The sequence below is a fragment of the Nanorana parkeri genome, unplaced genomic scaffold, assembly GCF_000935625.1.
Source record: "Nanorana parkeri isolate BGI_ZX_2015 unplaced genomic scaffold, ASM93562v1 scaffold176, whole genome shotgun sequence".
Lineage (NCBI taxonomy): Eukaryota > Metazoa > Chordata > Amphibia > Anura > Dicroglossidae > Nanorana > Nanorana parkeri.
The window spans coordinates 1522054-1534519 of NW_017306444.1; the positions used below are offsets into that span (position 1 = coordinate 1522054).

General features: G+C 36.9%; 2 protein-coding genes across 2 annotated transcripts in view; both read right to left on the reverse strand.

The window, feature by feature from the left end:
* Positions 1–12466, reverse strand: part of LOC108785742 (protocadherin gamma-C5-like) — a 225342-nt gene that overhangs the window by 123689 nt on the left and 89187 nt on the right. The gene's annotated exons all lie outside the window — the stretch shown is intronic.
* On the reverse strand, positions 9530–11984 carry LOC108785723 (protocadherin gamma-C5-like). The gene has a single exon (XM_018554856.1). It carries the CDS (start codon positions 11981–11983, stop codon positions 9530–9532), a length of 2454 nt encoding a protein of 817 aa, XP_018410358.1. The 5' UTR covers position 11984.

Below are 12466 nucleotides of genomic sequence, written 5' to 3' on the forward strand. Positions count from 1 at the left end.
AAATGCATTGTTTTTAAATATGTATCCTTAATTTAAAAAAGGAACAAAAATAAATGCTTTATTGCAAAATGATTTCCAAATAATACTACAGAATGATGCAATATCGTTTTACACCATGTATGCTGAATGCATTGAAAGGGTCCGCTGAGGTTTAATGCATTAGTGAATTTTATAATATGGATAAATTACACAGAATTCTGAAGCTATATCATCTTTTATTAGTTGCAAAATACAACTACAACTGCAACTACATGCAAAATAGTAGGGAGCATAATTTGCTATTGCAAATTATGCAAGTTTTCTGGGCAAGATTGTAGACTGCTAAATGTAGCACATAGAAAACTGTGGTGGCTTGGGATACTAAACATGAATAAAAGTGCTAGTGCTTTGGACAGCAGATAAGCATTGGACCCTGAGCAGTTCCTTTTAGAAGGCAACAATCCAGGTGACCATGCTGTGCATTGCTTAGTCAGAATTTGGGCTGTGGTCATTGTTTGCTGCCTTTCAAGAAGAATAGTCCCACTAGGTATCCCTGATTTCCTTATGTAACCTGCATTTGTAATGATTGGGGGGTGAAGGAGAGCAAAGGAAATACTATCATAATGCATTTTGTGTTACTTGTATGCAGGGCAGGGATTGGGAAGGGAGGGCAGAAGTTGAAATGTGTGTGTGGGCGGGGCAAGCTGGAAATCTTCCAAAGCTTCATTCATAAGCTACCTGCTTGACAGGAGTCACACTTTTCAGGCAAATCAGGGGTTGCAACAGCTGCTGGAAGGAGAATTTTAATATCTCCTCCCTCCAACAGCAGTTTATTGTTTGTGGAAGAGAGCAGGGAGTGGGAACACCTGCTTTCGTCCTAACAAAACAAATGCAGCAGCATTTTTTCTTTCCACTGACACCACTTATGCAGGGACATTCTTTACTTCTAGTTACCCTACCAGCACCGGGCCATATTTTGCCCACTGACACTGATACCGTGTCTTTTTATCATTCAGGTGATACCACAGAGGCAGGGGCATTTAGCCCTTTCACTGACACCACCAACGTACTAGCTTTTTTTTTTTTACTTCCAGTGACACCAACAATGCAAGGGTTTTTCTTGTCACACCAATGCCAGGCCCTCTCTTTCTTTGCCAGTGTTAGGCCCATATTTTACTGTGTTACAGAATGTGCATGGCTGTCAAACATTTCACTGCGCTGAAGTGTGCCATTATTTCACCACATTGCTGTGCACCTGTTAAAGTGACACCCCCCCCCCCAAAAAAAACTCCGTGGGGGTACACTGTGGGGGTAAGGTTGCAAGCACAGCTTAGAATCCTCACCCTGGACCCTGGATGACCTTATTCCGGAACAGCTTGCATGTATATTGTGACTCAACTTTAAGTTTTGATTGGAATAGTCTTTTAACATGATAACTTGTTTTTAGCAGTTTTTGCAGTCCAGAGCCAAAACAAATACCCCAGTGCAACAGACACTGATTTAATTCAGTAACATGCAATAGTAAGGTGTGACGAATTAGCATCTAATATATACAGCACACATCCAAGACAGGCATACAAATATACATACAAATGGAAGATATGTTGATCCAGAATACAAATATTGGTTGTATCATTTGAAAATACTGCAGTTCCTGCAGTAAATTGTGAATGACTGTATGGAACAAAAGAAAATTACAGAAGTTAACAAACTAAAATATAACCCCTACATTATTAATGTAATTGCTTAATAAAACCAGAGGTATTGCATGCATGAAAATACATTCTGATTTTCATAAATTCTACTGAATAGAGTTATATAGTTACATAATATTTTAGGTTGAATAAAGATACAGGTCCATCCACCTTTATGTGTAAGTGTGTGTGTAGTGCATGCATGTGTGTCTGTGAGTCCTGGTGTGGTCCTAGGTTTTAAGAGTGCCTGTACCCCAGTATGTTACGGCCTCCAAGGAAGGTACGTAATTGATTTTTGAATGATTTAATACTCCGCTGATACCACTGCTTGTGGCAGAAAATTCCAAAATGTAACCACTCTGAATGAGAAGAAGCCCCATACACCTTGTGTGGTTAAATCTTTTATCTACCAATTTTAGGCGGTGGCCTCTAGTCCTTGTTAGGGAGTTTACTGTAAAGTGACAATGATTCATTTAGTAAAAAAAAAAAATCTTGCCTGTCTTCTCCAAAATCAAACCAAAGCTTTTCTTTGAAACGACTGCCAACTCAGAGCTGATATTTCATTTTTTGACAGATCCTGGAGATCCATTTGACAATTTAATTTGACAATTTCATATATTTCTCAGCAACTCCATTGGTAATATATCTACCTTGAGTCCCTTTGTATACACAACTGCAGTGGCCCTAATGAGGGGTTCCTACTTTCTATGTCAGAATTGAACTATTATATTTGATGAGGAATGTGCAGAAGATACAAGAACACAATGGTTGGTGGGAAGACTCAAAACTCACAAGTGGACAGAAATAGACACAGAAATATAGCACCTGTTGGTGTACCCAAGACATATAAAAAGTCAGGGGCTGATTCCCCCCTCTAAGCTCTATATACACTTGAGCTCATAAGTTTAAATACCCCTTACACAAAGATCATATACAATATGCCGAATAGCGCCCAGGGGAGCCTCAAAACGTATGCAGCAAAATAATTTGCTGAATAGTTGATGAGACCAAATTAGAACTTTTTGGTCCCATTTATAAATTCTACCATCCCCAACATGATACATGGAATTTTCTTCTGTTTTGGGGTTGTGTGAACTAAAGCAGCACAGGTAATTTAATTGAAATTGGTTTCAAGATGGATGCAGGATATTTTAGAAGATATCAGGGAAGAATTTGCAGTCATAATCATGGAATCTGCACATGAGGTACACTCCGACTTTACAACATCACAATGATGAGAAACATAAAGTTAAGCTGACCTTTTAGTGGCTGCAGCAGAAAAAAATGAAGGTTGTGCAGGGGTCGGAGGGGTGCTGTCACTGTTCACCCACACATTTTCCGACCTGCTCCTTCAATTTTCTGATTGAAGGATGCTGGACAGAAAGCTGCCAACAGGGCAACCCACTGAGCAGATGTTGGCCTGTTCATCTAGACCCTGCCAAAATTCCCACAGTATATAGTATGGCCAGTTTAAGCCTTATAGTTATATTAACCCCAGGTGTGCTACATGTGGGACAGCAGAAAATAAATTTTCATTGCACCTCCTGTCCCTCCTTATCTCTGGGTATTACAGTGCAAAAGCTTTTTGGAATAACAGTGTCTCTGACTAATGAGTCAATCATGCACCACAAAGGAAATTAAGAAATATGGTACCTTGGCTCATCCTACAATTAAATAGAGTCAGGAAGGTTTGTTTTAATAAAAGAATGGGGGAGGCAGAGAATATAAAATGTATGTGGAAGCCCATAAACACAGAGTAACAGTTTCAGGAGATGCCAAAAGAGTTACACGCACTCATTTGCAGATCTTCATTGTAATAGCTGCAAGCCTTTCCTAGAGTGGTTATGAGAAGGCCACACTAAAAGTAGTTGCAACATATATATGATATTTAAGTAATAGCTTTTGTCAATGAGATACAGATGTTCTGTTTGGTATTAGGAAAACACATTTCTAGTATGTACAGCCTTTATCTGTACAATAACTGCAATTTAAAAAAAAATCATCAACTGACATGTACAGTAAATGACACTTTGAGTACATAAATAATAATACAAATAACGGATCTGTTTGTAAGTATCATGTGGTAGTATATTTTGTACATAATATTCCTATAGTCCTAGAGAATTAATATTAGCTCAAACTCTTAAAACTGCAAGTATTTAATGAAAAAAATACAAACATAACTTTTTGTTTTAATTAACAATTTGAATGGAGACCCATTAGTGAAATTTTAAGAAAAAGATTAATTACTGTGAGTAAACAAGCCAAGAAGCAAATTCTATACAATTGCCAAGACATGTAAAAGCCATAAAGGAGTAGATCACTTAAAGACACAACGAATACTAAGCCAAATTTTAAACTGTTAGCTTATTGTGAGCGACACTGAACTAACTTTGAGTTTACCAATGATTCACAGTGTTGTATGACACCTTAAAATAAAAAGCTAAAATGTTTAATTGCAAAAAATATTATACAAAATAAAATGTAAATGATATTAAATGAACTAAAATGACAGAATCTCACCTGATGTGTTTCATTAAACCAGCCATCAGAAGTTGGTTTAGGTTCTGCTATATGAGAATTACTTTGCAGTACTGCGTCCGGAATATTTGTTGCAGGAAAACAAGGTGGATAACAAGATCCTGGGGGTTCTGAGGGAGCCATCCTCACTTCCATGTACTTTAAAGTTCCATCTGTGTTCAGGTAGAGTGTTGGTTTATATTGATCCATATAGGATCCAGGGAGTGATTTGTTTGGAAAACAAAAACTACAACTGCTGTCATAATTATTTTTAAGGCACCTTACCAATAATATCACAAAGGTTACCAAGGAAACCAAACTGATGGCTGATAAAGATATGATTAGATATAAAGTCATATTTGGTGCTGATTTAGAATTGGTAAGAAAATCATGAGATTTTGGGCTTTCCTGAGCAATATTCTCCATTATATTTACAATCACAGTGACTGTAGAAGACAGAGAAGGCGCCCCATGGTCACTGACTGAAATGACAAGTTGATGTTCTGTGTTATCCATCTCCTGTAATCCTCGCACAGTTCTGACTTCTCCTGTATATTCAGAGATGTGAAACAAAGCTGGACTGCCTGACTGAACAAGACTATAGGTGAGCCAGGCATTGTGCCCAGAATCCAGATCCACCGCAGATACTTTACTGACTAAATAACCAGCAGATGCAGATCTGGGAATGGTCTCTTGTGCAATGACTTCCCCTGAGTTCTCTGGGTATAATATAGAGGGATAATTGTCATTTGTATCCTCAATAAATATGAAGACTGACGCATTGGAAAACAGCTTTGGGAATCCAGAATCTTCTACTCTCGCAGTGATCTGAAGAACCTGGAGCTGCTCATAGTCAAAGGAGCGTTGGGCATAAATATTACCAGTGTCAGAGTTAATGTAGACAAATGAAGAGACAGGAGAACCGTCTATGTGGCTCTCTGCTATAGAGTAAATGAGCTTTGCATTATCTCCCTCATCTGGATCTTCAGCAGAAACTGTACACAACAGTCTGCCAGGCTCATTGTTTTCTGATATGAAGGCATTATAAGCAGACTGTAGAAATGATGGAGCATTATCATTAACATCAGAAATGCTAATGATGATTGTAGTCTGGCTGCTTAAAGACGGAGATCCGAGATCAGAAGCTATCAGTGTAATAGTATATTGTGAGATTTTCTCCCTATCTAGATTTCCACTGGTGACCAGTGTATAACGGTTTGACATAGGCTGGCATTTAAAAGGCAAATCTGGTGATATTTTCAGTGTGACTTCCCCATTTTTACTAGAATCCTTGTCTCTGACTGTGATAAACCCAACAATAGTCCCTAATGGCGCACTTTCAGGCACGTTGTTATTTTTAGAAGTAAATGCAATTTCTGGGATATTATCATTCATATCTTGCACTTCAACCTGGACAACACATCGTCCCTCTAAGGTAGGTGATCCTCTATCCACAGCTTTTAAAAATAATTCATACAGTTTTGCAACTTCAAAATCTAAGGCTCCTTTAATAAATATTTCTCCAGTGATTTCATTTAAATCAAATATTTTCTTTGCTGAATTCAATGTATGGTCATCAAATGAATATAATATTTCACTATTTGCACCCTCATCTAGGTCTGTAGCATTTAGCTTTATAACAACTGTTTTCAGAGGTAGATTTTCCATTATCCCTACCTTATAGCTTGTCTGATCAAACACTGGTGCATTGTCATTAATATCTAAAACAATTATATTAATCTGAGTAGATCCTGATCGGGGAGGTTCTCCTCCATCAATGGCAGAGAGAATAAGCTTGTGATCTGATTTCTCTTCTCTGTCTAGATGTTTCTCTAGTACTAATTCTGCAATTAAAGTTCCATCACTGCGATATTTCTCTGCTAAAGAAAAATAAGGGTTTTGATTTAAGTTATAATGTCTCACACCATTTTTCCCCACATCCACATCTTCAGCAGTGGGTAAAGGAAATCTTACTCCTAGGCTTGTTAATAGCTCAGTAATTTTTATTATATGATCTGGGACAGAAAAAATTGGATAATTATCATTAATGTCCAAAACCTCAATTTCCAGGCTGAAAAGCTCCAGAGGATTCTCAGCTACAACCTCTAAATGCAGCAAGCAGCTGGAGCTGGATCCACACAAGATCTCTCTATCAATCCTCTTTTGTATGATCAGAGCTCCATGTTTCTGGTCAATAGTGAAATATTTGCTCCTTCCTTCAGATCCCAAACTCAGTCTCCTTTTATTAATATCTACCAGTTTTAAGCCCAGATTCTGAGCTATATTCCCCACAACAGTCCCTGGATCTGACTCCTCTGCAACAGAATAACGAAGCTGCCCAGAGACCCAGCCCCAGCTACAAAGGAGAAGGGAGAAAGCTACTTGCCATTTCCAAGCATTTGAGGAGCAATTGCAGTCCATGTCTTTAATCCCTCTTCTGAGAATCAAGTCCTTTTATAATCCCAGTAAGTATTCCAGCTGAGTTTAAATGATTTGTTGTATAAAATACAACATATTTTCTGCATTGAAAACATCCACAGGGTTTTCATCTGAGCTGCAGCTCTTCTTTGTGTGTGAGAAAAGAGATGGGAGGGTAATTCACTGAGCCAGGGGGAGGAGAGCACATCTAACATGAACAGATTCTCAAGGGTTGCGTAAAAGAAGACTGAATGGACTAGTGAGCCCTCTTCTGCCAAAAAATTAGAATTACACCTTTACTTTAAAATATTAAGGAAACAATGCTTTTTATGCACTACATTTTGGAAATTGGTTAAAATTAAATGAATAGATGATATTTAATTTATCTTATCAAAAATGTAGTCATTAGCTGCTGTATGTAATAAACTGTATCTACAAAAGAAAACTAACTACTTATAATTTTATAATTAAAAGGTTATAGGGACTATTCTGTAAGGATTTAAATGTATACAATAGCATGATGCAATAATATTTTACAGCAAATAACACTATATATTCTGAATGCTTATAATAAATTAAGTGAGGTTTAATGTATTCATTGTAGCAGTGAGCTTTACAGTATGGACAATGTAACAAAATAAACAGAATTTTAAGCCTGTATTTTCTTACATTTTCTGATTCCTGGAACAAGTTTTCTGGAATAGATTTCAGCCTGAATCATGAAGGACATGAAAAACAGTGGTGGCTTTAAACAAGAATAAGATTGCTGGGGCTTTGGACAACTGATGAGCATTAGAACCTGGTCAAAGTAGATAAGGAAAACATTAAGGTTTCCTCCCAACTAGTTCTGTTTTAAAGGCATAAAAACAAGTGACCATTCTGTGTATTTTTTAGTCATAACTTGGGCTATAGTCTCAGTGTTCGATTTCTTCCAAGAATGGAGTTCCAATAGGCATCAATAGTCACCTTTTATGTAATATGCAATTGTGATGATTGGAAGGAAAAGAAGGGCAAAAGAGACAACAACACACGCTCCTCCTTTAACTTTAGTGCAAAGTAATGGATCAATTATACCTAATCCACCTTTTAAATAACAGTAAGGCACAGCGGGCAGATTCTTCCTAGCACACAACTTTATCTTAAGTGAGGTTCCTACATCTAGATGAAAAAAGAAGCCCCAAGCTCATGTTTAGTTTCCTTTGCATGTATGTTCTAACTCAATTTTTTTTATTTTGAATGGAGTGGACCTTTAGAGGTTGATTTACATAAGGAGTAAAACACGTTCCCCTATAAAGTACATTTTCATGTTGGAAGGGAAGTTTCACTTACCTTAGTGAATATGGTAAAAACGATTTTTTCCGGCAATACTCAATCATATACAATCAATATTTGTTTTTAGCACATAATTGGATGATTGAATCCAGCAGAGTTTCACAACATTCACTAAGCTACCTGAAAATTCCCTTTGCAAAGTGAAAATTCACTTTGCTAAGTAAAACAGATGAACCTTCTTTAGCAAATCTCAAAATCCACAAAATCCCCAGTGCAACAGACACCAATTAATTTTACACACACACACATACATACATACATATGCTTTACATATTTTCTCCAAAATAAAAGAGTTGTCCACTCGAAAAAGATATTTCAGTTTTTAGTAGATCTTTATTGGTGATATACCTTCACTTGAGTTCCTAGGTCTGCACACCTGCAGTGGCCATATGAGGGATTTATGCTCCCCCTGTTGGATTTTTTACTGTTATATATGATGGGCCAGGCAGCAAAGAGTGTTGAAACACAAAGCTGGAAGGTAACACTCAAAACATGCAAGTGGATATCAACAGTTGGAGTCTTGGTGTTGGAGTATCCCAGGAATATAAAAAGTCAAGGGCTGACTCAGCCCATTGAGCCCTATATTTAATTAAAATATAACTTTTGGGTGAAATTAGCCTTGAAGATATACTATCCTAAGATGTGTTGTAGGTGAGACAGCAGAGAATGCATTTTCATTTCTCCTCTAGTCTCTTCTCCTCTCTTAGTATTACAATGCAAGAGCATTTACGCATACCAGTACCTCTAACTGATAACACAATCCGTATGCATCAGAGAAAGTTAGGAAAAAGGGTACCTGAGTCTGCAGTTAGCTAGAGCAGAGATGTATGTTTATGACAGAATGGAGAAGGCACGGTATATAATACTAATAATAATAATAAAGTGAAATGCCCCTAAACACACAGAAAACAAAGATTTGTATCTCCTAATTATTTTTACTTAATAAGAATTGTTAAAATGTCTTATAGCTTAGAAGATGGCAAACATATCACTCTCTCTGTTGTTCTAGATGCTAGCTTTGCCACTTACTGGCATGACAACTGTACACTAACAGTAATTACACAAGAAGTATAATCATTAACTAAACACTATGTTTGGCAAAAGGAACTGTTATTGCATTTCTTGATGTGCTCTACTGCTTTAGGTGACATTGGCTATGACACAAACAGGACAACAGTTACACTATAACTGTAAATGCAAAGTAATAATCGACTGACAAGTACAGTCAAATAATTTTATAAAATATTTTAAACATAATATTTAAAATCCATACAGTATGACTATTAGCTCAAAATATTAATAAGTTGTCAGAATCACAGTAATTAATCATGGTGATTAAGCATGTCATGAATCAAATACTATATGGGCCTGGTGAATATAAACAATAAAATTAGGTGAAGCTACAAACTGAACACTCAAAGTCACAAATATTAAACCACAATTTCAAAGCTATTTGTTTACTGTACGGAACAAAGACACTAAACTGAACTTTTATTTTTATACAAGACTCAAAGTATGGTATGACGCCACAAAGTATAACACTAAAATGTTCCATTGCAAAATATATTGATATAAAAAAAATTAAATTAACAAAAATGATAGAATCTCACCTGATGTGTATCATTAAACCAGCTGTCAGAAGTAGGTTTAGGCTCTGCTACAGGAGGATTACTTTGAAACTGTGTAAGTGTTGAGTCTGGAATATTTGTTGTTACAGGAAAACAAGGTGGATAACAAGATTCTGGATGTTCTGTGGGAGCCATCCTCACTTCCATGTACTTTAAAGTTCCATCTGTGTTCAGGTAAAGTGTTGGTTTATATTGATCCATATAGGATACAGGAAGTGATTTGTTTGGAAAACAAGAACTACAACTGCTGTCATTATTCTTTTTAAGGCACCTTACCAATAATATCACAAAGGTTACCAAGGAAACTATGCTGATGGCAACCAAAGAAATTATTAGATACAGGGTTATGTTTGGTGCTGATTTAGAGTGTGTAAGAAAATCATGAGATTTGGGGATTCCCTGAGCAATATTTTCCATTATGTTCACAATCAGAGTTGCTGTAGAGGACAGTGAAGGCTCCCCATGGTCACTGATTGAAATGACAAGTCGATATTCTGTGTTATCCGTCTCCTGTAATCCTCGCAGAGTTCTGACTTCTCCCGTATATTCAGAAATGTGAAACAAAGCTGGACTGCTTGACTGAACAAGACTATAGGTGAGCCAGGCATTGTGCCCAGAATCCAGATCCACCGCAGATACTTTACTGACTAAATAACCAGCAGATGCAGATCTGGGAATGGTCTCTTGTGCAATGACTTCCCCTGAGTTCTCTGGGTATAATATAGATGGATAATTGTCATTTGTATCCTCAATAAATATGAAGACTGAGACATTGGAAAACAACTTTGGGGTTCCAAAATCTTCTACTCTTGCAGTGATCTGAAGAACTTGGAATTGTTCATAGTTAAAAGATCGCTGGGCATAAATAGTACCAGTGTCAGAGTTAATGTAGACAAATGAAGAGACAGGTGAGCCGTCTATTTGGCTCTCTGTAATGGAGTAAATGAGCTTTGCATTATCTCCCTCATCTGGATCTCCAGCGGATATTGTACACAACAGTCTTCCAGGTTCATTATTTTCTGATATAAAGGCATTGTAAGCAGACTGTAGAAATGCTGGAGGATTATCATTAACATCAGAAATATTAATGATGACTGTAGCCTGGCTGCTTAAAGATGGAGAGCCCAGATCAGAAGCGATCAGTGTAATAGTATATTGTGAGACCTTCTCCCTGTCTAGCTGTCCACTTGTGACCAATGTATAACGATTTGACATGGGCTGGCATTTAAAGGGTAAATCCAGTGGTATTATCAGTCTGACTTCCCCATTTTTACCAGAATCCTTGTCTCTGACTGTGATAAAGCCAACAACTGTTCCTACTGGGGCATTTTCAGGCACTTCATTATTCTTAGAATTAAATACAATTTCTGGTACATTATCATTTAAATCTTGTACTTCAACCTGGACAACACAACGTCCTTCTCGCCTTGGTGATCCTTTATCTACAGCCTTTACAAATAATTCATACATCCTTGTAACTTCAAAATCCACAGCCCCTATAATAAATATTTCCCCGGTGTTTTCATTTAAATCAAATATTTTCTTTGCTGAATTCAATGTATGATCATCAAATGAATATAATATTTCACTATTTGAACCCTCATCCAGATCTGTAGCATTTAGCTTTATAACAACTGTTTTCAGAGGTAGATTTTCCATTATCCCTACCTTATAGCTTGTCTGATCAAATACTGGTGCATTGTCATTAATATCTAAAACAATAATGTTAATCTGAGTAGATCCCGATCTTGAAGGTTCTCCTCCATCAAAGGCAGAGAGAATAAGCGTGTGTTCAGATTTCTCTTCTCTGTCTAGATTTTTCTCTAGTACTAATTCTGCAATTAAAGTTCCATCATTACGATATTTTTCTGATAAAGAAAAATAAGGGTTTTGATTTAAGCTATAATGTCTCACACTGTTTTTTCCCACATCCAAGTCTTCAGCAGTGGGTAAAGGAAATCTTACTCCTGGACTTGCAAACAACTCTATAATTGTTATTTCCTGATCAATTACAGGGAAAATTGGATAATTATCATTTATGTCTAATATCTCAATTTCCAGGCTGTAAAGCTCCAGAGGATTCTCAGCTACAACCTCCAAATGCAGCAAACAGCTTGAACTGGATCCACACAGGCTCTCTCTATCAACCCTATCTTTTATAATCAAAGCTCCATGTTTCTGGTCAATTGTAAAATATTTACTGCTTCCTTCAGATCCCAAACTCAGTCTCCTTCTGTTGATATTTGCCAGGTTTAAGCCCAGATCCTGAGCTATATTCCCCACAACAGTCCCTGGATCTGACTCCTCTGCAACAGAATAACGAAGCTGCCCAGAGACCCAGCCCCAGCTACAAAGGAGAAGGGAGAAAGCTACTTGCCATTTCCAAGCATTTGAAGAGCATTTGCAGTCCATGTCTTTAATCCCTCTTCTGAGAATCAAGTCCTTTTGTAATCCCAATAAATATCCAAACAGAGTTTAAATGATTTGATGTATATAAAACACCATATTTCCTGCATTGAAAACATCCACAGGCTTTTCATCTGAGCTGCAGCTCTTCTTTGTGTGCGAGAAAGGAGATGGGAGGGTGAATCACTGAGCCAGGGGGAGGAGAAGCATAGCTAACATGGATTCACAAATGTTTCCTTAAAAATCGTTTGGATGACTAGTCTGCCCTCTTCTGTCCAAAGATAATAACTACACTTTAATTTTATAATATAAGTAAAAGTACAAATTTGTAAGTTCAGAAGTTATAAAAAAGCTATTGTTTGAATATACTAGTTATTTGTTATATCCGTTATATATTCTGTTGACAAAGCTACATAAAATTCTAACCATTTGTTTGCAATGTTAAAACAAATAGCTAAATATGTGTTTCAATGTATTATAGGTTGACAC